The 23,456-nt window shown below is 48.4% G+C and overlaps 11 protein-coding genes across 11 annotated transcripts; 6 read left to right on the forward strand and 5 right to left on the reverse strand.

Moving 5' to 3' along the window:
• Nucleotides 1-5,757: 5,757 nt before the first annotated feature.
• On the forward strand, nucleotides 5,758-8,789 carry BZA70DRAFT_3250 (aconitase family-domain-containing protein). The gene is made up of 4 exons (XM_064915029.1): nucleotides 5,758-6,084; nucleotides 6,158-6,190; nucleotides 6,254-6,310; nucleotides 6,373-8,789. Exons 1-4 carry the CDS (start codon nucleotides 6,040-6,042, stop codon nucleotides 8,599-8,601), a joined length of 2,364 nt encoding a protein of 787 aa, XP_064770107.1. The 5' UTR covers nucleotides 5,758-6,039; the 3' UTR covers nucleotides 8,602-8,789.
• A 436-nt stretch (nucleotides 8,790-9,225) lies between these two features.
• On the reverse strand, nucleotides 9,226-10,271 carry BZA70DRAFT_3518 (P-loop containing nucleoside triphosphate hydrolase protein). The gene has a single exon (XM_064915054.1). It carries the CDS (start codon nucleotides 10,135-10,137, stop codon nucleotides 9,253-9,255), a length of 885 nt encoding a protein of 294 aa, XP_064770108.1. The 5' UTR covers nucleotides 10,138-10,271; the 3' UTR covers nucleotides 9,226-9,252.
• Nucleotides 10,272-11,805, forward strand: BZA70DRAFT_3294 (uncharacterized protein). The gene has a single exon (XM_064915031.1). It carries the CDS (start codon nucleotides 10,406-10,408, stop codon nucleotides 11,450-11,452), a length of 1,047 nt encoding a protein of 348 aa, XP_064770109.1. The 5' UTR covers nucleotides 10,272-10,405; the 3' UTR covers nucleotides 11,453-11,805.
• On the reverse strand, nucleotides 11,574-12,700 carry BZA70DRAFT_270436 (uncharacterized protein). Its single transcript, XM_064911287.1, has 3 exons — nucleotides 12,162-12,700; nucleotides 12,045-12,099; nucleotides 11,574-11,974 (listed from the first exon to the last, which is right to left on the reverse strand). Exons 1-3 carry the CDS (start codon nucleotides 12,440-12,442, stop codon nucleotides 11,615-11,617), a joined length of 696 nt encoding a protein of 231 aa, XP_064770110.1. The 5' UTR covers nucleotides 12,443-12,700; the 3' UTR covers nucleotides 11,574-11,614.
• Nucleotides 12,701-13,831, forward strand: BZA70DRAFT_270440 (60S ribosomal protein L25). Its single transcript, XM_064911288.1, has 3 exons — nucleotides 12,701-12,784; nucleotides 13,192-13,534; nucleotides 13,605-13,831. The coding sequence occupies exons 1-3, from the start codon at nucleotides 12,772-12,774 to the stop codon at nucleotides 13,687-13,689; spliced, it is 441 nt and encodes a 146-aa protein (XP_064770111.1). The 5' UTR covers nucleotides 12,701-12,771; the 3' UTR covers nucleotides 13,690-13,831.
• On the forward strand, nucleotides 13,832-14,993 carry BZA70DRAFT_270442 (putative RING-box protein 1A). Its single transcript, XM_064911289.1, has 6 exons — nucleotides 13,832-14,160; nucleotides 14,231-14,258; nucleotides 14,333-14,383; nucleotides 14,449-14,513; nucleotides 14,591-14,664; nucleotides 14,769-14,993. The coding sequence occupies exons 1-6, from the start codon at nucleotides 14,074-14,076 to the stop codon at nucleotides 14,791-14,793; spliced, it is 330 nt and encodes a 109-aa protein (XP_064770112.1). The 5' UTR covers nucleotides 13,832-14,073; the 3' UTR covers nucleotides 14,794-14,993.
• Nucleotides 14,994-16,173, reverse strand: BZA70DRAFT_270448 (Prephenate dehydratase-domain-containing protein). The gene is made up of 3 exons (XM_064911290.1): nucleotides 15,931-16,173; nucleotides 15,790-15,865; nucleotides 14,994-15,722 (listed from the first exon to the last, which is right to left on the reverse strand). The coding sequence occupies exons 1-3, from the start codon at nucleotides 16,063-16,065 to the stop codon at nucleotides 15,199-15,201; spliced, it is 735 nt and encodes a 244-aa protein (XP_064770113.1). The 5' UTR covers nucleotides 16,066-16,173; the 3' UTR covers nucleotides 14,994-15,198.
• BZA70DRAFT_292478 (uncharacterized protein) lies at nucleotides 16,174-18,544 on the forward strand. Its single transcript, XM_064914381.1, has 2 exons — nucleotides 16,174-16,539; nucleotides 16,607-18,544. The coding sequence occupies exons 1-2, from the start codon at nucleotides 16,243-16,245 to the stop codon at nucleotides 18,503-18,505; spliced, it is 2,196 nt and encodes a 731-aa protein (XP_064770114.1). The 5' UTR covers nucleotides 16,174-16,242; the 3' UTR covers nucleotides 18,506-18,544.
• Nucleotides 18,545-18,859: 315 nt separating this feature from the next.
• Nucleotides 18,860-20,243, reverse strand: BZA70DRAFT_3425 (uncharacterized protein). Its single transcript, XM_064915048.1, has one exon. It carries the CDS (start codon nucleotides 20,111-20,113, stop codon nucleotides 19,214-19,216), a length of 900 nt encoding a protein of 299 aa, XP_064770115.1. The 5' UTR covers nucleotides 20,114-20,243; the 3' UTR covers nucleotides 18,860-19,213.
• A 234-nt stretch (nucleotides 20,244-20,477) lies between these two features.
• On the reverse strand, nucleotides 20,478-21,208 carry BZA70DRAFT_270452 (uncharacterized protein). The gene has a single exon (XM_064911291.1). It carries the CDS (start codon nucleotides 21,126-21,128, stop codon nucleotides 20,799-20,801), a length of 330 nt encoding a protein of 109 aa, XP_064770116.1. The 5' UTR covers nucleotides 21,129-21,208; the 3' UTR covers nucleotides 20,478-20,798.
• A 723-nt stretch (nucleotides 21,209-21,931) lies between these two features.
• Nucleotides 21,932-23,448, forward strand: BZA70DRAFT_243247 (ATP11 protein-domain-containing protein). The gene is made up of 2 exons (XM_064910593.1): nucleotides 21,932-22,419; nucleotides 22,485-23,448. Exons 1-2 carry the CDS (start codon nucleotides 22,277-22,279, stop codon nucleotides 23,326-23,328), a joined length of 987 nt encoding a protein of 328 aa, XP_064770117.1. The 5' UTR covers nucleotides 21,932-22,276; the 3' UTR covers nucleotides 23,329-23,448.
• The last annotated feature ends 8 nt before the right edge of the window (nucleotides 23,449-23,456 follow it).

The following is a 23,456-nucleotide window of genomic DNA, read 5'->3' on the forward strand; positions in this document are numbered from 1 at the left end:
TCATTTCTTCACTGATGTCCCTGCTGTCTTGAAACGCCTGGAGAAGCCTCGGCGCGCCTTAAATCAATGCCAAGCTACTATGATCTATCAAGCCATCGATCGACTGTCTGAAATCAACACCAAAGTCTCTATCTATTGGCTTCGCTCCGCTACCAAAGTGGAGGGCAGCAATCGTGCCCTGGCCTCAGCAACTCAAGCAGCCTCGTCGCCAGACCGCGTCAATCATGATTGCTCCTTGCGCTTTCTTCATAAGCTCGTCGATGACCTCGCTTTTGAGGAATGGAATGCCAGGTTTCAAGCTGCACCTCGATCAGAATATTATCAATATCAAGGCAAGCCTCGACTCTCTATTGACAATCCGCTTGTCAATATCCCTCGCAGCATTGCCAACTGTATTGTGAGTATTGTGAGCTTCCGGACGGGACGTCCCAAGCACAGCAATGAACGAACTAGTGCTTTTGAAAGTATTAATATCGCTGAACGCACGCTCAATCACATTCTATGGACAGACAAAGGCCTTTCTGCACTTGTCAAATAACCGCAGAAGACCCATATCGACACTGGCCGCTGGTATCATCAGCAAACCTCTCTCACACAGAGCCTGAGGGATGAGTCATGGACCAATTTTCTGGTGAATTCGAGAGCAGGCCTTACAAATTTCGAGATCGATAGATAGCAGTCAGGTCTCTTGAGAAAGTTGATAGCTTAGAAAGTTGTTATTGAATTTTTTGGATTTTTATCTTGTATTTGAAATATGTTAGAGTGAATTTTGCGAAATTTCTTTGTGTTATTTTGACTTGGAGATTCATTTGTTAACTGAATTACTTGTTAGTGTGACACGATCTTAGGATCTATTTTGTTTTATTATATAGTGGTGAAGGGGGTGTTAGTCCTTCATAGCCTAGTTGCTGCAACGGACTTAAACAGAGATTTATCATCATCGTCAGTTACAAAATAACACAAATGAATTTTGCAAGATCTACTACAACATATTTCAAATTATAGATAAATATCCAGCATATTTGATAATAGAGGGTTGTCATTGGATGACATAGTAAAGGGATAAGCAACAATCATGGGTTGTTAATAGAAGTGGAAGTTGTAATGGAAGTGCAAGTGATTAGGATTAGGTAGATAGTAGATGAAGGTTGATTATCAGGAAGACTGTAAGCTGGGCATCCTCCTGCTCTACTCTACTGGCTGCCTTACTCTATATACTCCTCAGAGAGAGTTAGTCAATCTACTTGTTGGTAAGACAAAACAACGAAGAGATAATCTACTAGACAGAAAACATTTTTGAGGTGGGTGTGAGTAGTCAATGACTGACAAGGACGAGGGTTTGGAGGAAGCAGCCAAGGAAGCGGCCCAGCTACCTCATGATATATGCTATGGACTTTACTACAACACTTTCCCGTCGTGAGAATGATTGCGTGAAGGCTCTTACTGGATAATGATGATGATGATGAATCTTTAAATTACAGTCTATATGCAGCCAGCAACTAGGTTATGACAAACAAAATGTGTCCAACTTTTCCCACCAATTTTTGTCCCCATTGTCTAACCCAACTTCAATTTTCCATCTCCTTGATAAGATGTCCAAGTATGCATGCCTGAAGTTGAGGACGGGCTATCCATATCTAGCGTGTGATTCTATTCAACAATTTCCACAAAGGGAAGGTGTTGTACTAATGATGATGGTAAAGATAATTCTATTTTCAAGTCTGTGTGCAACCAATTAAACCACTAGGCGATTAGGGATGGTACGAATATTGCGAGTCTTTGTTGTATTTTGACCGGAGGATTTGGAGTATGTCTTATTTAATTGATGACCTACAGATCTACTTCTGATTGTTATTGTTCTGTCTGATTTTTGTTAACTCTTATCAAGTCTGTCATGAACTTGTTGAAGCATACAAACTTGGTAGTTATGGATTGATCATTTAAACTTGGGAGTAAAAACTGGCAGTTTCAGTTGGAAGGTAGTAGGGAGGGCCAATAAAAGTCAACAGTAGCAATAGTTATACTATTGGTATTTTTATCTCTTGTATTGAGGATGTTTTATTAATTTTTGAGCTTTCTTACGCTTTCTGGTTTAGATTTTTCATTATAATGTGATTTTGATACTGTGGCACGATTCATAGATCTTTTGGTTTTGTTTCACCTTGGAAGTGAAAATGGGGATGAAAGTCTGTAAATTATCAAGTTGTTTTGTATGATGATGATGATGATAAATCTCTGTTTTAAGTCTGTTGCAACAACTAGGTTATGACAGACTATCTCCCCCTTCACCACTATATAATAAAACAAATGGATCCTAAGATCGTGTCACACTAACAAATAATTCAATTAACAAATGAATCTCCAAGTCAAAATAACACAAAGAAATTTCGCAAAATTCACTCTAACATATTTCAAATACAAGATAAAAATCCAAAAAATTCAATAACAACTTTCTAAGCTATCAACTTTCTCAAGAGACCTGACTGCTATCTATCGATCTCGAAATTTGTAAGGCCTGCTCTCGAATTCACCAGAAAATTGGTCCATGACTCATCCCTCAGGCTCTGTGTGAGAGAGGTTTGCTGATGATACCAGCGGCCAGTGTCGATGTGGGTCTTCTGAAGATATTTGACAAGTGCAGAAAGACCTTTGTCTGTCCATAGAATGTGATTGAGCGTGCCTTCGGCTATAGGGATACCTTCAAACGCGCTATTCCGTTCCTCTCTGTCATGGCGACAAGAAAGAAGCGCATGCTGAACTGACTGCAGTAGGATTCCACACCAACACTCTGAAGAGGGACGAGGCTCTCTGCCATGTCTTGCAGAGTAGCTGTTTAAGAAGCCATGTCCAGTCCAGAAGCTCACAATACAGCTGGCAACGCTGCGAGGGATATTAACAAGGGGCTTGTCAACAGAGATTCGAGACTTTCCTTCATGCTTATAGAATTCTGATAGAGGCGCGGTTTGAAACCTGGCATTCCACTCCTAAAAAGCGAGGTCATCGACGAGCTTATAAAGAAAGGGCAAGGAGCAGTCATTATTGACGCGGTCTTGCGACGAGGCTGCTTGAGTCGCTGAAGCCAGGGCGCGAATGCTGCGCTCCACTTTGGTAGCGGAGCGAAGCCAGTAGAGAGAGACTTTGGTGTAGTTGTTTTGTATGGATTACTAGAAAAAGAGGTTTATCTTTATCATTTAACATAAATAGTTTTTGTCATAGTCTAGTTGTTGCAACGGACTATAAACATGGCTTTATCATCATCATCACATTGATATTTATTCATGGAATTTTTCGAAGGCACTGTCAATAATAAGGAGGCGCAGTGTACCCATATGAGAACTGAAATTGTTGCGTCCAGAACTGACTCAAGGTATTACTAAGAATGCGCCCTTCAATGTCGCTGTAAGTTATGTTGTAGAACATACAGGCTGTCAAATACAGCACAGTCTGGCGATGCGACTGCGTGTATTTCAGAGCTCGAAGCATGCATATTACTGACGTACATTGGCGGCAACTTAAAGCCAATCATTGTCACTGGATAGAGAGTTGGAAAAATGCAATCATGGTTGAAATGACTTGACGTCTTTGGGTTGATTAGAGGCGTGCAAATGCCTGTCAAGTTGTTCGAGTAAAGCGAATCTATTGATGAAGAAATGCCCCTCGCCAAGGCAGTTAGTTATTGCCACAGTTAACAGATATGATTTCAGTCGCAAAATCCTTGCTCTTCATGCCTCAGTCGCCTTCCTGACTCAGTAGCGAGAGCCTATTCGACAGCTAGCACATCGGCGTTGCAGGACAAGAGATATGCCTGCCATTTCCTATGGACCTGCAGACTTTAATCATATCCAGAAATCCCCTTTCCGGTGATTTTCGATAGCGTTGAAGATGTTCGGAACATCATAGGGCGCAGAAAACGTGGTATCATAAGTCTGTATCACTGTTTGACGCAGATTTCGAGGTCTGCACATGGACAGCAAGAAACAAATCCAAGAGTATTGCTTAGTGTTGCGGAGGTCTAGCGCATTTGGGATCCCATCCCTGATAGGCGCGATGTAGGCATCATTGCTCCTTGGACCTTATGCAACTGTATGGATCGAGAGTCTTCAATGAACATATTGTTTAGAACTGCTACTTGACTGTTTTCTGCATATGTCGTAATCACTCGAGGTTTGATTTGGTTAATTAAGCAAGCGTTTACATCTGATATGATTGGATTGTGATTTAAAAAAAGCGGCTTCAGAATAGTCGAGATCTCTGGTGCCTTTTTGATTCGGTAGTTATTATACCTCCTCTCGATAGCTGGTTGTGATGGGTTTAATGTCATGCAAGTTTTGGAAATGTTGTGGTAGGATTCAGCGAGGCGGATCCAAGAGTATGTTGGAGACGCTTCCTGCCTCTTTAGAATGAGAATCCAGTTTATTTTGCTATTCTAGGTACGAGCGCTGGCCGCAAATAGTATACTGAACGTCGCGGAATCTCTATATGTCTACTATATGCGAGATATTGCTCTTTGAATATCTCGTGCGAGGTTTGTGCTCAACTCTTAACTATATATAGAGGAACCAGATCCGAAAACATCACAGAGGAAGTCGAGTTATTTGGACTGTATTTGAGTTGGTAGATGATTGATTTCTATTAGACAATTAAACAACTTGAGGCAGCTAGCATTAATAGCTCATTTCACAGACTAACAGTGAAACTGTTGGAAGCGTTCGATCGTCGGGCGGCTCCTGTAAAACTCGGAACGAATATCTGGTCGAGAGCGCGTCCGATAGTGCGGAGATGGAAGATGAATGCGCTTGAAGGAATGGACCCGTTCCAGTGCGAATTGATTGCTAAACAGCGGAGACAGACAGCCTCGAATAGAAAGATGTTAGTGCAAGACGACCAAACTCCAAGAGCATAAAAGAAGAGACGAGCAGGATCAAGTGAGGACCGAACAAAGACGAGCGGGCTGACGAAAGTTGCCGAGATGGCCGAGCGAATGTTTTGTGGAACCGGCACGTGCATATAATCCCGAAGGGGACGACGCCTCGCCAGACATGTACCGGCGCGTTCGAGCACATGCAAACGCCGCCTCTGAACAGTTTACAGCGCCAGGAGTGTTACGGGCCATTAATAAAAAAGAAAACGTAAAAAAAGAGTGGTAACAGTACTACGACCAGCTGCAGTGTTTTCTGTGGAGGGCAGAGAAGGCAGGCAACGACGAGCGCGGGCGGGTCTACCGCGGTAACCCGAGAGCCGCACCAAATAATGCGGATACCCCGGACTTTTTGTGCCCAGAGAGCCGCCCATCGCGGGAGGATGCCGGTTAGTAATGGGGAAGTAAGCCGGAGAACGAACTGCCAGGCCAGTAGCGCACGTCTCAATTGGCCGCCGAGGGCGGGCGGTGACGGGCTGGTGGAAAAGGAAACTGCTCAGAAGGGCACGAAAGCGAGCGCTGGCATTGGTCGATGTGTTTTGTTGTTGTTCGTGGCTGTCGGATGCGTGGCGCGGGTGGCCGCGCCAGGACTTGTTTGGCTCCCACTCCAGGTCTCTTGCTGCGTCTGCCCGCGCCCGACGAGCAGGTTGTTCGCAAACCGCGACGCAGCGGCGCAATGTCGCTCGAACCGGCCCTCGCCAGGCCCGCCAGGCCCGCCGGGACGCGGATGGAAGGGCGGGCGGAGGAGAGAAGGGGGCGGGCGAGCAGGCCAGTTTTGAAATCTCGAGAGCCTGATTCGCCCGCCGGAGCGAGGTCGGAGTTCTGCAAAAGACTGCGGGTCAAAGCAACTAACTGCGGCGCTTGTGATTGGCCTGGCTCCGGGGCCCCGGCACATCTCGCAAAACATTTCGGCACAGAAACCCTAATCCCTGGTCTGCAGGTCAACTTTTAGAGTTTATATCCCCGAATAGGACTAGCGCGGCCATCCTGATTATTCGTCGCTGCCGACTCACCGCAAATAAATCTCCCCGTCGATCCAGCGACGGCCAAAGTCTTCCTGCTTCTTCATCATCTTTGCTCCTGAAGCCAAGTGCATCTTCCTCCCTTCTCCCTCCACCATCATGCTGCTCCACACCCGCCTGCCCGTCCGTGCGGCCTTAAAGTCTGTATGTAGTTCGTCCGGCGTCTCTTCGCCTCTATCTCCACCTTTTTCTCCACATGTCACTAACTCTCCCCTAGGGTGCTTCCGTTGCCCGTCTTAACAAGACCTCGGTACGATCATATACCGTCACTTCCCACCTCCGCTCTCTCTGCTAACCTCAATCGCCTCTCCAGACCAGGGCTCTTGCCACCATCGTCGATGAGAAAGTCAACCAGAACAACTGGGAAAAGGTAACGTGCTTTCCTTCTTGTTCCGATAGTTTCCGCTGCTAACATTCTTCCGACCCCACCAGGACTCTTTCGTCAACTACAAGAACAACGTCGAGAACCTCGAGATTGTTCGATCCCGCCTAAAGCGCCCCTTCACCTTTGCGGAGAAGATCCTCTACGGTCATCTCGATGACCCGCATGGACAGGACATTGAGCGTGGTGTTTCCTACCTTAAGCTCCGCCCGGACCGTGTTGCCTGCCAGGATGCTACCGCCCAGATGGCTATCCTCCAGTTCATGTCCGCTGGTATGCCCTCCGTCGCCACTCCTTCGACTGTCCACTGTGATCATTTGATTGAGGCCCAGATTGGCGGCGAGAAGGATCTTGCCCGTGCCATTGATATCAACAAGGAGGTCTACAACTTCTTGGCCACTGCTTGTGCTAAGTACAACATTGGTTTCTGGAGACCCGGATCTGGTATCATTCACCAGATCGTTCTCGAGAACTACGCTTTCCCCGGTGCTCTCATGATCGGTACCGACTCTCACACTCCTAACGCTGGCGGTCTCGGTATGCTCGCCATCGGTGTCGGTGGTGCCGATGCCGTTGACGTCATGGCTGGTCTCCCTTGGGAACTCAAGGCCCCCAAGATCATTGGTGTTAAGCTTACCGGAAAGCTTTCTGGCTGGACTGCTCCCAAGGATATCATCTTGAAGGTCGCCGGTATCCTCACTGTCAAGGGTGGCACTGGTGCTATCGTTGAGTACTTCGGTGAGGGTGTCGAGTCCCTGTCTTGCACTGGTATGGCTACCATCTGCAACATGGGTGCTGAGATTGGTGCCACCACCTCTACCTTCCCTTACAACGCCCGCATGAAGGACTACCTTGATGCTACCAAGCGTGGCTTTGTTTCCGACTTTGCTGACAAGTACGCCTCGTTCTTGAAGGCCGATGAGGGTGCTGAGTACGATCAGCTCATCGAGATTGACCTTGACACTCTTGAGCCCCACGTCAACGGCCCTTTCACTCCCGATCTTGCCACTCCCATCTCCAAGATGAAGGAGACTGCCATCAAGAACGACTGGCCCCTCGAGGTTAAGGTTGCTCTTATCGGATCTTGCACTAACTCCTCGTACGAGGACATGTCCCGATCCGCCTCTATCGCCCAGGATGCTCTCGACCATGGCATCAAGGCTAAGGCTCTCTTCACCGTCACCCCTGGCTCTGAGCAGATTCGCGCTACTATTGCTCGCGATGGTCAGCTCAAGGTCTTCGAGGAGTTCGGAGGATTGTTGCTCGCCAACGCTTGTGGACCCTGCATTGGCCAGTGGGATCGTCGTGACATCAAGAAGGGCGACAAGAACACCATTGTCTCTTCCTACAACCGTAACTTCACCGGACGTAACGATTCCAACCCCGCCACTCATGCGTTCGTTGCCTCGCCTGATCTTGTCACCGCCTACGCTATCTCTGGTGATCTTGGATTCAACCCCCTTACCGACACCCTGAAGGACAAGGATGGCAATGAGTTCATGCTCGCTCCTCCCTCTGGTGCTGGTCTTCCTTCGCTTGGCTACGATCCCGGTAATGATACTTACCAGGCTCCTCCTGAGGACCGTGCCTCCGTCAGTGTTGATGTTTCCCCTACCTCGGACCGTCTTCAGCTTCTTAAGCCCTTCAAGCCTTGGGACGGAAAGGACGCTTTCGATCTTCCCATCTTGATCAAGTCCAAGGGTAAGACCACCACCGATCACATTTCCCAGGCTGGCCCGTGGTTGAAGTACCGTGGACATTTGCAGAACATTTCCAACAACTACATGATCGGTGCTATCAACGCCGAGAACGACAAGGCCAACACCATCAAGAACTTCATGACTGGTGAGTACGGTGGAGTCCCTGACGTCGCTGGATACTACAGAGACCACAACCAGAAGTGGGTTGTTGTTGGTGGTGAGAACTTCGGTGAGGGTTCCTCGCGTGAGCATGCCGCCCTTGAGCCCCGTTACCTTGGTGGATTTGCCATTATTGCCAAGTCCTTTGCTCGTATCCACGAGACCAACTTGAAGAAGCAGGGTATGCTTCCCCTTACCTTCGCTGACCCTGCTGCCTACGACCGTATCAACCCTGACGACAAGGTTGACGTCGTTGGTGTCACTACTCTTTCGCCTGGCAAGAACTTGAAGCTTGTTGTTCACCCCAAGAACGGCGACGCTTGGGAGACCGAGTTGGCTCAGACCTACAACGCTGAGCAGATCGAGTGGTTCAAGTTCGGTTCGGCTCTGAACAAGATGGCTGCTGCGCACAAGAAATAAATAGGCGTTGGGTTGTGGAATTTAGAAATTAAAATTTAATGTATAAAAAAATAGTACATGTCTAGTTAATGGTCAAATCATATTTATATATGTAATGTTGTATGCCTTGAGTGTTTCTGAGTGAATATTGTCTCGTGTAGGTTGGTGATTACTTTTATCATCTTGTTTTAAATTAGCTGCGTAATGCATCTGTTTCTACGTTATTATAACCTTCAGTTCGAAGTCTGTTTTCCTGATACTACAGTAAGAAATTTGTTGGAAGAAAAATTATTTCCTATCATGCTTATAAACAACTTATAACTTGCGCATTGTAGTAATATGTTCCTCCTTTTCAGCCCCGATTTATAACAAAAACTATGCCGGCTAACTGGAGCGAATGTTGAAATTGAGAGATAAGATGAACCTGATATGCTGCGAAATGTTGAATTCCGAAACGCCCCTCCTCCCAAATGATGTTGAAGTAACTTTTGTCCGAATGTTGAATGCAAGGCCAATGAGCGCCAGATACCCGGCGTATAAACACGAAAAAGAGCAAGCTTACCACCCGGTAAACCAGAAATACACGAAAAACACTAAACCAAAAAAACAAACTATCTGATATGCGGTCAACAAATCAAAATATGTCGCCGATATCCTATGTCATCAGACTACTCAAAGAGCGCGTGACATTTTGAAGTAGGCAGCAAATGCGTCTGACTTCATACCGCCGGATTTTTCATCCGAAGTGACATCCTCCCAGCGAACACGCTTGACATCCGTGCGACGTCCTCTGTCCTTCAGATCATCCGAGAGCCACTTGAGTGCAAGATCGAGCAGCGCTGAGTTGGTGTTGTAAGACGCAATCGTGGGTCTGTCAGGCAGCTCAGTTCGCGAGATGATGTCTGAAGGAGATCCATGTTCGAGGATGCGACCCATATGGATATGGACTAGGTCAGTAGGCCAGTCGGCGAGTCCATCAAAAATATGGGAAGCGTAGACGACAGCGCATTCGCGGGCAAGAGTCTCTCTTCTGAGGAAATCCAACAAGCGGGCACGCACAAGTACGTCGAGGTCCACAGTAACCTCATCGAGGAGAAGAATCGACCAAGGGCGTAGGAGTCCCATGACGAGTTGAACTCTACGACGCTCTCCGTCTGAGACAGCATGCATGTGCCAGGAAAGGTCAACGTCGAGAATATCAATAAGCTCGTCGCGGCGCTCAGGAAACGCGTCGCCGCCGACGGAAGCAAGAAGGACGGGCACTGCCATGTCATAGCGAACGGTTGGATTGGCAGCCCATTCAGTACCAAGATAGGTTATACCACCCAGCGGAGCACGGAATGGATCACTGCCTTGAATCTTGACAGATCCCGCTTTGGCAAGCGTTTTTCCGGCGAGAATTTTGAGAAGGGTAGACTTTCCAGCTCCGTTTGCACCTACGAGTAGCGTGCGAGAGTGGGGAGGAAGAGAGAGCGTGAGGTCGTGGAGACCCACAATTCCGCTGGGAAACACGTAGGTAAGACCACCGAGGTCAATGGCCGGCGTCTGGTCGAGCATTGTTGGCTTTGAAGGATGTACAAGAAGATACAATGGAACAGGATGACGGATTACTTCGACTTCAGCTGAAAAGTTTTGTGACTCTTATCCGCATGATGGAGTACCAACCCCGCGGAACTCACACAATGGTAGTACCAGCCCCACGACTGTTACATTTCCTCCGTTCGCCGCCGGAAGGCCGATGAGATGGCCGAGTGCGGAGCCGAGCAGGCAATAAACCCGGGACAGTTCCGAGACGCGTTGGAAGGAGCCATAAAAGAGTTGCACGATGACGCGCAACCGGAAACAATCGTCGTCCTCGTACGCTTATCCAGGCCTTGCTAGCATTCCCGGTCTACACAGTTTTGCTATGGAGCTCGACCCCGGCTCCCGTCTGTCTTCCTCGTCGTCGTCCGCTGCCAAATCGCATCAGCAAAGCCATCCCTCGGCCAGCATACGGCCTCAAATTTGGCTCATCTCCGATGCGTTCTCGGCTCTTGGGCGGGAACTCGCCCATGAAGTCCTTTCAAAGGGTCATTTGGTCGCTCTAGGATGCAGATCGGAAGCAGTCGCGCAAGTAACAGCTACGTTTGTTCCGGTATACTCAGAAGATCGTGTACTGGTATGCAAGCTCGACCCTCGGAACAAACCGCTCTGTCAGAGTGCATTGGCGGAGATTCTGGCAAAATGGACCAGGCTAGATGTTGTGATTGTATGTCCGGCCAAGACGGTCGTCGCCACGATCGAAGAAGCATCTGAGTGGCATTTACGCGACCAGCTCGAAGCTTCGTACTATGGTCCCGTCAACTTGATCACCACTGTGCTCCCGGTTTTACGCCAGCAGAAATCAGGTCACATTCTTGCTGTTACTGGCATTGTCGGTCAAATGGGTACGCCGAGTTTAGGTCTGGTATCGGCTGCTGTTCATGCGCTCGAGGGCTACACTGAAGCGCTGGCTTTCGAGATTGCTCCCTTCAATATCAAGCTTACAATTGTGGAGCCATCTCTGGAGATTGCTCTGGCTACACCGGTGTTCTTCACCAAAGCGATGGATCACTATAAGAATTCAGTCAGTGCTAAAGTTCGCTCCATGTTGGCCTGTAAAGATCTTTCGCCTGATCTTTTAGTTAAAGATGTTGTGACTGCGATTATAAACGTGGCGGGTATTGAAAATCCTCCAGCGAGGCTTGTTGCAGGTGCCGAGGCAATCGAACAGATTAGGGACAAGCTACGGACAGTGAGCGAGGAGATTGAAGATATGCTGGAAGTCAGCTACGCGGCTGATTCGGCCGCGCTCACTGAAGAACAGCGACGAGAACTCAGGGGCGTCGATTAAGCTGGTCCATATTCATGTGTTTGTTCATTTGCATATCATTTCTGCTATTTTTCCCGGTTTTTATATATGGCATTGTTTTGGCGTCAGGCATCTTTTAATGGCTCAATAAACTGTATATTTATCTCCAATAGTCATCGAAACTTCTGCGTTCACGGGGGTCATCTATTTCTTTGCTGAAGGCGCTCGCCGCTCTAAAAGTCGTTCAAGCTTCTGACTTCGTTTGTGTGATAGTAGTGTATCCTGCATATCCTCGGCTGACGGCATCAAGAAAGTCGGCTGATCCGAAATGGCTTGTCTAGGAGAAGTCTGCATCAGTTGATGCGAGGTGTTTAGTAGGAAGGCAGAGATCAGCACTTGATCATCGGTCGCAGGCTCAGCGGCATTTCCTGAAAACCGATCTTGAGTCGTTGCTTGCATCTCGCTGCCAATCCGGCCGAGAATTACAAGACCTGTAACTGTAGGCAAAGGTGGCTCGAGTTTCACTATGATTGCGCGGGAGAGGACGCCGCTATCTGCGATCGTCTGAAGAAGAGTCAGCGATGAATGGGTCAGTAGGACGAGTAGCGCCAGCTCAGCGATAGGTAAAACATACCGCAGTCAAGAATATCTTCTTAAAGAACTCTTCGGTCTTTGAGTCAGATGTATATCTGGTGTAGAAAGAGAGTCAGAATCAGGCGTCTTAGATCTGGAATCAGAGGTAAGAGCTTACACTCTTAGGGGCCGTCCAGAAGCCATCCATAGAGGGATATGAGAAGTATCCACGCACGCAATAGCTCTCAAGCTACTTCCCTCAAAAACATCTGGCTTTGCTAACTCCGCCGACGCTGATGTCTTCCGCTTTTTCGCCGCGGGGCCCTCCTTCTTCCGCTTGGGAGCCGCGCCCCAGAGTTGAAGCAGCACTTCGGGTCCGTCCAAGTCTGACGTATCGCACGGTCCAGACCATATTTCTACTGGTCTGCTGCTGCTGCTGCTACTGCGCGATGTAGACATGGATCATGCTCACCAACACCACGACGCGCAGACCAGAATCAACAATGAGTTGACGACGCGTGCGGGGAGCGGGCAGGTCGCGTTCTCCAAATGCGGGTGCCCTGACCCTTACAGTGTAATGTGGCTGGTGGGCTAAGCTGAGCCTTAGTGGCTGACAGCAGTCTAATGCATATTTTAGGGTTAAGCCCTACAAATTTAGCAGTCACGCTTTAAGAGTTCTGGCCTTTGGGTGTTGCGTTTGGGAGACTAACGCACTACCGTGCTGAGCAAAGTACCTAGACGAAGTTCATCCTGACACCATCGTTCAGTTCATCATCCAACAATCAGCAATGGCACCCAAATGTAAGTAGTACCTGCTTTGTTATATGGATCTAGATGTGCGGATCAATCGAATATGCTGTGTGAATGGGCTTCTATTGGAATTATATTGTGGAACGGGAGATGTTTGTTGCTGTCGTGTGTTGCGAGGACAAAAGTCGATTATTCAAACGGTTGTCGACAGAAAAGATCTCTTGCTTTCCCGAGTCTCGATATATTCCTTCTGTGTGCTTTCCGCTTGAAGCTGGTGACAGTCCATCAGATTCTGTCCCGGATGAGGTGTCAAAAGGATCTATTTTGGATATGACGATCGGGAAGCAAAAAGATACAAATGTGTTGCGGACGGAAGTCCATTCACCGAGGATATTCATATGTTTACACAGGAAAACATCGAAAAAATATCAGCTTTGCTAATCTGTGCTTTGTTATAGCATCCGCCACTTCCAAGGCTGTTGCCGCTAAGAAGGCCGTCGTCAAGGGCGTCCACGGAACCAAGGTCACCAAGGTCCGCACCTCGACCACCTTCCACAGACCCAACACCCTTCGTCTTCCCCGAACCCCCAAGTACCAGCGCAAGTCGATTGCCCACGCTCCTCGTCTTGACCAGTACAAGGTTATCGTTGGTCCCCACAGCAACGAGTCCACCATGAAGAAGCTTGAGGAGTCCAACACCATTGTCTTCATTGTTGACATCAAGGCCAACAAGAGACACATCAAGGATGCCTTCAAGAGCTTGTACAACGTTGACGTCTCCAAGGTCACCACTCTGATCACGTATGTATCTTCAGGACACTGTTATGGAACTAGAAATTGGAGATCAGAAAGCTAACTACGATTATTACAGTCCCACTGGTCAGAAGAAGGCCTACATAAGACTGGAGTCGGAGAGCGACGTTCTTGACGTTGCCAACAGAGTCGGTTTTATTTAAATGGTTAATCAGGGTATAAAAAAGGCTTGATTGGGATTTGAGTGGTATAAAAGAAACTTGTATTTATGTAATCTAGTGGAAAACTAAAGAATGAAGCATCATATCACGCAAATGAGAAAGCAAATGCTGTAGTTGAACGATTATTCTATTATTCTGTCCGGGGAGTATTCGTTGATTGAATATGTAAAAGCGAAGGGGTTTGATCGGGTGCGGCTTCAACGTAATCATCGGCTTCCAAGCGCGACAGCTCCGTCCATAGTGAGAGCTCTTAGTAGATTACCCCATCAACCATTGTCCCGGCAGCTGCTTCACCGCCTACTCGCATCGGATTCGAGGCTCTGCGCTCTATCGTTCTTTTACTATCTACTAGCTCTTCAACTCAGCATGGCTGACTCTGCGATGGATGTCGACACTGCGCCGCCCGCGGCCGTGAAGACGAAGCCGGAGAAGAAACGATTTGAAGTCAGAAAGGTACCGTGTTCCGTCATTCGATCGATCTCTCCTGTGTATGCCTTCATTCTAACTTATTAACTTGATGTAGTGGAATGCTGTTGCTCTGTGGGCTTGGGGTTAGTCGATCATTGATGATCCTTGATTTGCGGACCTGATCGGAGACTATGATACTGATTGCATGTGTTTGTAGATATCGTGGTCGACAACTGCGCCATCTGCCGCAATCATCTTATGGAGCCATGTATGTCGATATCTTTGGGTGTAAAGTGGGCTTACCTCCTGTCAGCATACTAACGAACGCAATAGGCATCGAATGTCAAGCAAACCAGGGCAATGGCGAACAGTGCATGGTAGCCTGGGGAATATGCAATGTTCGTTCCCCTCTCTGTACATCGGATAGCGGTGAATATTATAAATCAGATGGCTGACTAGGATGATCTTTATATAGCACGTCTTTCACTTTCACTGTATCTCGCGCTGGCTCAAGACTCGGCAGGTGTGTCCGCTAGATAACAGAGAATGGTATGCTCTCCTCTTTACATACTTTACAAATCACCATCTGCCTGATACCAGATTAGCCGCGATGGATAATAGGATAATTGCTAACATTTCAATTTCAAAACTAGGGAGTTTCAGAAGTATGGTCATTAGAAGTATCGTTGCCGCTGATGAAGTATTGTGTGTTGTTCATGGGTCATTCACAAATTCAAATGGAGTCACTATGTCTGTTGCTTTTGCTTATTCTTGGTTTTGTTCCTTTACTTGATAATTTACAGTAGCCTAATCGCAACATGCAGCAAGAGCCATGTTGATCGAATATATGCGTTATATATACTTAAATATTGCAATTAAGCTGAACTTCCCAGATGACCTTCCCATAAATTAAAATAAACAAAAACCGAGCCCAGAAACAAGAGATTGGAAAATAATGAATCGAGATAGCAGACAAAAATAAAATAAAATAACGCCTTAAAAAGGCGATCAACATGAATACAGCATTATCTAGTCTGAACTGAAATGTTCTAAATACAAAATAACAACGTGCTTGTGAAGCAATCATGACTTTTGGAGCTCTTCCTCAACCCACTTATCAAGCTCGCAAGGCACTTGGCCATCAAGATATGGCTCCAGAACAAGAAAACGAGTATAGTTGCCCTCAACGTCTTGTATATTTGGCCGATAGACATCCACGGTTGCAGTGTCGCATGCAGCAATGGAGGCAATAGCAATAGTATTCGCCTCCGTCGATGCTAGCTGTGCCGCCAGCGCTGTCGAATTCTGATCTATCTGCTCAGCCCCGACAAAATGCTCGGAAAGATATCGCGTACACTGCGTCCAAACTTGAGGGTGAGAGTATATGCGTTTGATGGTGCTTTCGCCTTGTTTGTCAATTTGCTTTATTGTGGCGGGAGATGCAAGCACGCAGTGGGCAACTGGGACATCGATTCGCGCTATTACTGATGGACGAGGATCAGCAGTGCGTAAGAGATCATAGGTGAGATTCACGGCACCGTTTGTGGAGTTTGAAAACGGGACGACGGCGAAGGCCACCCGACCGTTCTTGAGGGCGACGAAGCAGTCTGGATAATAGACGTAGAATTGTCAGTGAAAGTCTCACTACACTCGATTGTTTTCTGATGTGCTTACCTGCAATTGTCTGGAGAGGCACAAAAGCATACCGTCCGTTGCTATCCTGCTCACGACCAAAGTGCTGGGTTACGGCCTTGGAAAAAAGGTCAGCGATGAGCTCTCCCGTATGAGTCGAGAAGCAGACACGATGAGCAATACCTGCTGAGAATAAGTCCCGGGAGGGCCCAAATACCCAATAAACGCTGAAGCAGTCATAACGCAACTCTTGTGAGCAAACCCGCGAGACAATAGACGGTTGACGAAGAACGACCTGGCTGGTGAAGTAGCAAACATCGGCCGAATTTAATAAAGCGGAGAGCTGAGTTCGCACAGTTCGGGAGGAAGACGAAAAGCTAATTTCAGGGGTCGAAATATTATTCGCATTTAAATCTTTTCGACTTCAGTTTTTCCGGTCGCGCAGCTCATCCTTCAACAACAAGGACATGGCTCTGTCTTTCTCACTGCTATGATATGCTTGTCTGGGAGATAGTTGATATCTGCTGTCTGCTTTCTGGGACAGCAGTCCGCTCATCTCGTGCAAGGATCGTGCCGCGATCGACTGCTGTTTCCTGCACCCGTTCGTTTTCTTACTCCACACCCGCCCGCCTCGAGCGACTATTATTCCCCTCTAGCCTGGACAGAAAAAAATTTCTGTATGGTCCAGTACAAAGCGATCAGACGTCTGTTGATTTCCGATTAGTGCCAAAGCGGAAGACTAGACAGACAGTGGTAAAAGGGCGGGAGACTGGACATATATGGGGAGAAACGGTATGGTGACACATGGGCTTTATGTTTTTTATTCTCAGTCTGACTTATTGTTTTTTGCATTCTAAAGAACCCCTCTCTACAATACCGTCCACGATTTACAGTATTTGGCATTATCCCGAAAAACCGATGGGAGAGTGTAATGCGCATTGTTCTTGCGCCCAAGCAGACTCGCAAGAAGATGGAAACGGCTGTCAGGATTTGGCAAAATGAAATATTCGGAGATCGATTACGAGATATCTTCAAACCATTGATCGCCTCTAAACGCCGTCTTTTAATCCCACAGGAAGACAAAAACCGGATTGTCACAGTTCTAGTTCAGATCGCACACCAATACGGCGCTGACGAGCTCTTTCTCTTTTGGGAATCTATAGCTGCTCTTGACCCGGGCATTGGTGTGATCATTCAAAGATGGCTATTGCCTCACTTTACCCGTGAATTGGCTTACAGGCGAATGTTCTATCAACTTTCAGAGTTTGTGGCTCGCTGCATATCAAAGTACGGTGAATTGGAGGTGCGCTATAAGCTACTGCCAGATCAAGATCCAATCGAGCAGCAAGAGCAGTCTCGTGACACAGACCAGACTCTCAGTACCGAGGATTTCATACACCCCAGTCGCGAGGAGCTCGATGCTCTTCGACTGCATCTGGAAAGGAGTGCTAATAGAGTTGTTAAGTCTGCCCTTGCAAATATCGAACTACGGCGGGGCCTTAAACTCACGCAAGAGACTCACGCCAGCGTCTCATCTCACTATAATTTTGGCGGCTTGATTCTTTTTTTCACTTACATCAAACTTCCGCCGAAGACGAAGTTCGTGCTCCCAGAAGCAACTCATAACGTACTGCTGAAATATTTGGACCGCAGGGAGTATATCCCATTTCTTCTTGAGATGCTGCGTCTAGGCCAGTCATTCAACACACCCATAATGACGCGGTATTTTCAATATATGACATCCAGACGATCAAACAGGATATTGAATGCAGCTGCTATCGATTTCTTCAACGCCTTGGAGGAAAAAAGAGGCGCAGACGGAATCGACAATGGTCTTTCACCAATGGCATGCATATATCTATTACGAGCATGTAGATATGAAGACCTCAACATTGACTTAGTTCTGAGCAAAGCTGAGACGCTTCTTAACGATCCGAATAACTCTCTCCCAAGCTTTTCGTGGTACTACCTCATGACTGCTTACAACAAGCGCAACAATCTGGCAAAGGTCATTGAAATTTTCCGGTACATCAACGACAACAAGCTTCAGATGGAACGCACGTCTAAAGATCAGGACCCATTTACTTGGGACTTCAAGGATAGTACTCCTATCCACTACAGAATTCTCTTTAACACCATGAAGCGATATGCAATGAAAACAGCTGACGCGCAGTATGCGCGTCAGCTGGTGACTGAGGCGACTGGTATTCTTTCGTTAATGCGCAAGGAGGAAATTCCTTATGACAGTGGCATCTTGACTGATTATCTCCATCTGATCGCAACGGAAAGCACTCTCAACTCTTTGATGTCACACTTTGTCATTATATTTGGCAGCGGCCAACTTCTGGACATCGGAATTCTCGTACAGCAAGACGGCGAATTGTTTTTAAATCCAACCTACTTCCAACTGGAAGCTAACGGACTCGGAAATGTGCTTCATGTGGACACACAGGCCTCTGCTGAATTAATGAACACACAGATCTCTGCTGAACCAATTAAGCCGACTCTTGTGACCATTATGATGATTTTGGATATGTGTAAGTATGAGATTCGAGATTTCGAGATTCTGGGGCAACTGGAAAGCGCGGCTTTGAACTATATGGATCGTCTGTTGTCTATTAGTAAGAAAACGCGGGCAAAATTGTTTGCTGGTGATGTGAGCGATCCAGAGCTTGTTCGACTGCGAACAAGAGTGCTCTTCATCTTTGCTCGAGCAAGAGCAAACTTGAGAGGAAGATGGGTTGAGTCAGGAGATTAGGAGAATCTCGTACCAGCTACTAGTAATGCATGACCAATGAATGCCGCCAGATCCTGTAAATTGACTAATAGATAATAATCATAGCTCAGAAGGTATTAGAATTATTCAAGGACACTAATAATAACCAAAAGATAAGCGCACCAAACAACAAAACACAAAAGCACACAAACAACAATCAAAACCATAGAAGTCTTCCGCTTGAAAGCTGACTATTGCAATTTCTGTCCCTGCACAATATTTCCCAGACCAGATCCCATTTTCCCAATATAATCTCTCCCCCAAGATCCCAATAAGACCTTATTTTTTTCCAAGATGTTTTCCTCGAATTCTGATATAGTAGATGAAGCACAGAAGCCAAAACCATGCAGGACAACAAACAAAAGGGTGAAATCAAAGGAAGAAAACAGAAAAGACGGATTGAAGACAGATCAACAACAAATAAAAATCAAAATTCAGGCAACAAAAGAAAATGAATAACATGACCTTTCCTTGACATAAAAAAAATTCCCCTATCCCCCTCCATACACGGTAAATGAAGAATGATAAAAAAAACAAAGCAAAACCCAGACAGGCGCACAAGAAGTATGATATGAAAATGTAGGTAGAGCAACAACACAAAAGCAAACAGAAAACTAGAAAACAAAAGACATAACTCAAACCATGAAAATCAATAAACGACATTTACCAGCATAAATCTATAGCCACCATTCAATAACAGACACTCTCGACAACCTCATTTCCACCGACGTCCAGGAATGTAAACGGATCGTCATCATCGATATTAACCCCTAGACTGTCAAGATCACCAAACAGAGCTTCTGAGCTGCCGTTGATGTCATCGATATCGGCATCAATATCAATATCCATGCTTCGGATCTCGTCATGCGAAGTGGTACTTGAAATCATCTCGTCTCCCTCGTCCTCACCAAAGACGCGTCCGGCACGGGTCGTGCTACCAGATGGAGTACCAGAGGTAAGGGCAGAAGCAAAAATTATACCAGAATCAGCATTGGATTTGCCAAACGGATGAGCACGATGGGTCTTGCCCGCTGTAGTCGAGCAAACCCCCTTCTGCACCAACAGCTCCCGGTTACGCATGAATTCAGCCTCAGTATCCTCTTCGTATGAGTTCTTTTCGGCAGGAATTGTTATAGAAGCAGGTTCAGAAGAGCCGCGATAGCGATAGTTTGGCTTCGGAGAAGGGATCGGAGTAGCTGCTGCAGTTGTGGCGGTGGTAGCAGAGTAAGGAGTGGATACCGGCGATGGAGCGTTTGAGTAGGGTGATGAGGAAGTAGAAGCCGCGGGAGAAGAGGTAGCGAGCGCTGAACGGATAGGGTCTTGTAGTGTGGATGCACTTGAAGAGGAAGCATTGGCCGAGGACACGCCAATATTTGGTTTGATAATGGAGCTGGTGAGCAAGCTGCGCTTGGACTCGGCAAGATCCTTACTGTTACCACCTCTCAATTGCCGTACTGAGGATGTGTCGATTTCTGTGGCAAAAAGCATCTCATCCTCTTCATCTTCTAGACTGGCGAGACTGCTGCGGCGCACTTCCATGCTCTTGGGCTCGTAGGGAACGCCGTCGCCGGTGATTAGTCTGTGGATCATTTCTGAAATCTCAGATTCGGCACGCTTGGAAGAGTCATCGTCGATAAGTATGCTCGACACACCGGTGGATACTGTCGAGTCAGAGAAGTATGCTGTGGACGTAGACGAGGTTATGGAGGAGGTGGTTGAGCTTGCGCGCTCGAGACGGCGGCGAGAAGCTGCGGCTGCGGCTGCGATGGCTGATGCATTTGTCGAAGAGGGCGAGGATGAGTGAGAAGAGTCCAAGGAGAGAGAGTCTGTCCACCAGCTGCTAGTGGAGATGGTCGAGGACTGGGGAAGAGAGAAGACCTCGGGGGAGAGAATGTCGCCCACGTCGAAGCTGGTCGAGGACGAGCTGTCGAGGCCGACGCGAGCGAGGCGAGGAGAGAGTGCGGCTGCGGTTGCGGCTGGTGAGAGAGCCCCAGTGGCGGTGCACTTGCTGCCGACAGGGTTTTCAGAGACTGCACAAAAGCGGTTAGCGTCGGAAGTCTAAAATAGGCATGCAAAAGTTCTTCGGGCCAGGCTGATCTCCTCGAGGTGAGCACGTGTAGTGACAAGCATGAAATGTAGCAGTAGAGCATGTTGGCAGAGAATATTGACTGATACTGCGCAGGCTGAAGAGGTTGTGGGACCAGGCCCTGGAAGATGACGTGGAGGGCTGAGGTCGGAGAGATTGGTGGTGAAATTGGAGTGTGAGCCGCCGCTGTCAATGGAAGTCTCGGATAGATGGAACAGCTAGGAATGCAAACAACAACACCGGCTGAGACAGGCAGCGCGAAGGACTGAATGAGAAAAGGTCGGGATTGTAGAAGAAGAAAGAGACTGAGGCATTGTAGGTTGAGTGACTGTCGATTAGGCAAGTGCGTGTCGATAGCTTGATACAGGGTTGCTGGCAGTGACGCAGTCGAAGTGCGATGCAGCGATCTTCGCTTGGCACCCGCGTGCAGAAAATAAATAAACAAAATGTGCTTGTGTAGATGGCGAAGAAGAGAGAATGCGAGAGCTCGAGGAGGAGGCAGAAGAACAAGAAGGGCATGCTGTGGTGAAGGGGTGATTGAACGGGGGGGGTGGTAAACAGGACTTACTCTTTGCGCGCCGACGTTTCTTTAGGGCAGCCGCTACGGCTTCGGCGGATCGGTCGTGTGAGAGCGTGCTGGCAGGAGAGACGGTCGAGGAAGATGCCAATGAGGACAAAGTGGCCGAGGAAGTCGCCGGGGTGGAGGAGGAGGAGGCAGAGAGGGAGGGCGACGCGGAGGAGGAGGAGGTGGTGGTGGTGGTGGAAGAGGCCGAAGGAGTAGGCGGAGGCACAACTCTGTCTGGGGAAGCGCGCTTCTTCGTCTTTGCTCGCGAGGCCGACGGACGAGGAGGCAGAGTAATTGTCGAGGAGCCTGAAAAGATCGAAGAGGCGACCGAGCCCAGGACGCGAGCGCCGACGGGGGCAGCGGTCGACGGAGTCTGAGCCGGCGCCGGTGCAGGCGGCTTTGGAGCGAGAGTGGGGGGCTTCGGCAGGATCGGACGCAGCGCCGGACGAGCGGCAGCACGCTGGTTGGCACTACCGGCCGCAGACGGCGGAGCAAAGGGCATTATTGCGATGCTGCGGAAGACAGGGCTGGGGAGCGGGGAGGGATTGAGGGCGGTGATGTTTGGAGGCAGGGCGGGCAGACAGAGAGGAGGAAGAAGAGGAAAAGAGGCGCGCGAAGAGACCGCGATGACGCCGGCGCCGGCGAAGTGCCGCTAGCCGTTTCTGGTTTGGGACAATGAGTAAGTGCTTACGTCACGAGGTAAAGCCTTCCTCTGCCGGCTTCGTCTGCATAACCCGCCGTCCCCTGGCTCGGCTAACACGGGACGACGCGTTCCCCGGGCTGCCTGCGCGGTTTCGCGCGCAGAAGACGCGTCTGCGGTCGTCCGGGCTGCCCGCAGAGGCCCTTTTGAATGAACTGTCGAGAGCGGGCTGCAGACGCGCTTCAGAGGCCTCCCGCGCTCTCGAACTGCGCGGAGACAGTGACGTAGTGGCCTAGGGTTCGGAGGCTGGACGCGTTTAGGGTTGCGTCTCGGAGCCGATGGCTCAGATAGGCAACATCACTACACTTTCCTTCCTCTCTCTCGTCTTCTCCAGACCGTCTTTGTCTCCAGCCAACATAATCGTGCCTTGAGCCCTCTTCTCCCCTGCCCTCCCCGCCCGCAATGATCCGCCGGCAGCTCCTCCTCGCTCCGCGCTTTGCGCGTCCCCTCTATCGCTGCTACTCTTCCATCGTGCCTCCTGCTCCGCTCTCCAAAGATGAGATTGTTGCCCGATACAAAGAGAAGCTCGCCCAGGTCATGAAAGAGTATTGTCGCCTCGCCCTTCTCCTCTCTCTCTTACTGCTCCTTTTCTAACCCTTGATTTCTATAGGAAAGGTGCCTCTTCCGTTGATGAGCTCCGCGAGCACTTCAAAGACGAGATCGTCAAAGTCCGAGAGCGCGAGAAAATACCTCCACCTTTCTCAATCAAATCAACCTCTTCCGAGAGCGATCCATCCTCCTCATCACCATCATCGACCGTCTCCTCATCCTCCTCAACTCCGTCACAATCGTCTCCTGCACCCCCTAACATTCCCAAAGTCCCCAAGGCGAAAAAAATCAAAAATTTATCTTCCTTCGTCGACGTCGAAAAACTTGCCCAGCACACCGAAAAGAAAGAGATTGAGCTAATTTGGCGGGCGCGCTTCGCCAACAAGCCTAACGCACTCTGTGCTGTCCTCACAGTAGAAGCCTTCAACAAAATCAGGAGCAATGCGCGACGATATCCGATGTTCATCCTTCCCCTGCCGCGCGATGCCACCAGTGGTCTCCACGCTGTCGAGAATCCTGACGGTGCCTCTGAGATGCAATTCGTTCAATGGACCTTCCCCGAAAAGGACACGGTCCATTGCTTGCTGACTTCTCTGCTCGAGTACAAGCTGCACACCGAATTTGCCCGGCCCCACACTACTCTTATCTTCCATGCCGATCTCGCCGAATCTCATGATCTCGTTCTCCTCAATGGCACTGTCGAGCCCGATATGAACATATCTTCCGCAGACGCCCAATTCCTTGTCATCTGCCTGCAGAAGTTCTACAATCTGGACCCACGCACCGAAACCGATCGCTACGCTCGCGAGAAAGCTCTCCGTCGTCTGTTGCTGCTCGAACTATTCCATAAAGGCGAGGGCTTCAACATAAGCGATCTCATTAACGAGACACAAATGGCCGACTAAGAACCTCTACTACACAGATATCTATCTATTGTACATATTAATACCAATTTAATGAAAATCTTACCCAAACTTCTACAAAATCTCAAACATGAAAGCCCAAATCAGTAACCCTAACATCAACTGTGAAA

This window comes from Myxozyma melibiosi (genome assembly GCF_037950935.1).
Source record: "Myxozyma melibiosi strain Phaff 52-87 chromosome Unknown BZA70scaffold_1, whole genome shotgun sequence".
Taxonomy (NCBI): Eukaryota; Fungi; Ascomycota; class Lipomycetes; order Lipomycetales; family Lipomycetaceae; genus Myxozyma; species Myxozyma melibiosi.

Bases quoted from the DNA above. Each gene is read 5' to 3' on its own strand.
- BZA70DRAFT_270442 (XM_064911289.1), top strand. From the start codon at position 14,074: ATGGCTGACTCTGCGATGGATGTCGACACTGCGCCGCCCGCGGCCGTG. The intron at 14,259-14,332 runs GTTAGTCGATCA...ATGTGTTTGTAG, and splicing joins TGTTGCTCTGTGGGCTTGGG to ATATCGTGGTCGACAACTGC. The intron at 14,384-14,448 runs GTATGTCGATAT...CGAACGCAATAG, and splicing joins CAATCATCTTATGGAGCCAT to GCATCGAATGTCAAGCAAAC.
- BZA70DRAFT_270448 (XM_064911290.1), bottom strand. From the start codon at position 16,065: ATGTTTGCTACTTCACCAGCCAGGTCGTTCTTCGTCAACCGTCTATTG. The intron at 15,866-15,930 runs GTATTGCTCATC...CTTTTTTCCAAG, and splicing joins CCGGGACTTATTCTCAGCAG to GCCGTAACCCAGCACTTTGG. The intron at 15,723-15,789 runs GTAAGCACATCA...TCTATTATCCAG, and splicing joins GCCTCTCCAGACAATTGCAG to ACTGCTTCGTCGCCCTCAAG.
- BZA70DRAFT_243247 (XM_064910593.1), top strand. From the start codon at position 22,277: ATGATCCGCCGGCAGCTCCTCCTCGCTCCGCGCTTTGCGCGTCCCCTC. The intron at 22,420-22,484 runs GTATTGTCGCCT...TGATTTCTATAG, and splicing joins CTCGCCCAGGTCATGAAAGA to GAAAGGTGCCTCTTCCGTTG.
- BZA70DRAFT_292478 (XM_064914381.1), top strand. From the start codon at position 16,243: ATGCTTGTCTGGGAGATAGTTGATATCTGCTGTCTGCTTTCTGGGACA. The intron at 16,540-16,606 runs GTATGGTGACAC...TGCATTCTAAAG, and splicing joins GACATATATGGGGAGAAACG to AACCCCTCTCTACAATACCG.
- BZA70DRAFT_3250 (XM_064915029.1), top strand. From the start codon at position 6,040: ATGCTGCTCCACACCCGCCTGCCCGTCCGTGCGGCCTTAAAGTCT. The intron at 6,085-6,157 runs GTATGTAGTTCG...ACTCTCCCCTAG, and splicing joins TCCGTGCGGCCTTAAAGTCT to GGTGCTTCCGTTGCCCGTCT. The intron at 6,191-6,253 runs GTACGATCATAT...TCGCCTCTCCAG, and splicing joins CCCGTCTTAACAAGACCTCG to ACCAGGGCTCTTGCCACCAT.
- BZA70DRAFT_3294 (XM_064915031.1), top strand. From the start codon at position 10,406: ATGACGCGCAACCGGAAACAATCGTCGTCCTCGTACGCTTATCCAGGC.
- BZA70DRAFT_270440 (XM_064911288.1), top strand. The intron at 13,535-13,604 runs GTATGTATCTTC...CGATTATTACAG, and splicing joins AAGGTCACCACTCTGATCAC to TCCCACTGGTCAGAAGAAGG.
- BZA70DRAFT_3518 (XM_064915054.1), bottom strand. From the start codon at position 10,137: ATGCTCGACCAGACGCCGGCCATTGACCTCGGTGGTCTTACCTACGTG.
- BZA70DRAFT_270436 (XM_064911287.1), bottom strand. From the start codon at position 12,442: ATGTCTACATCGCGCAGTAGCAGCAGCAGCAGCAGACCAGTAGAAATA. The intron at 12,100-12,161 runs GTAAGCTCTTAC...TTTCTACACCAG, and splicing joins TCTGGACGGCCCCTAAGAGT to ATATACATCTGACTCAAAGA. The intron at 11,975-12,044 runs GTATGTTTTACC...ACTCTTCTTCAG, and splicing joins AGAAGATATTCTTGACTGCG to ACGATCGCAGATAGCGGCGT.
- BZA70DRAFT_270452 (XM_064911291.1), bottom strand. From the start codon at position 21,128: ATGCCCTTCTTGTTCTTCTGCCTCCTCCTCGAGCTCTCGCATTCTCTC.
- BZA70DRAFT_3425 (XM_064915048.1), bottom strand. From the start codon at position 20,113: ATGATCCACAGACTAATCACCGGCGACGGCGTTCCCTACGAGCCCAAG.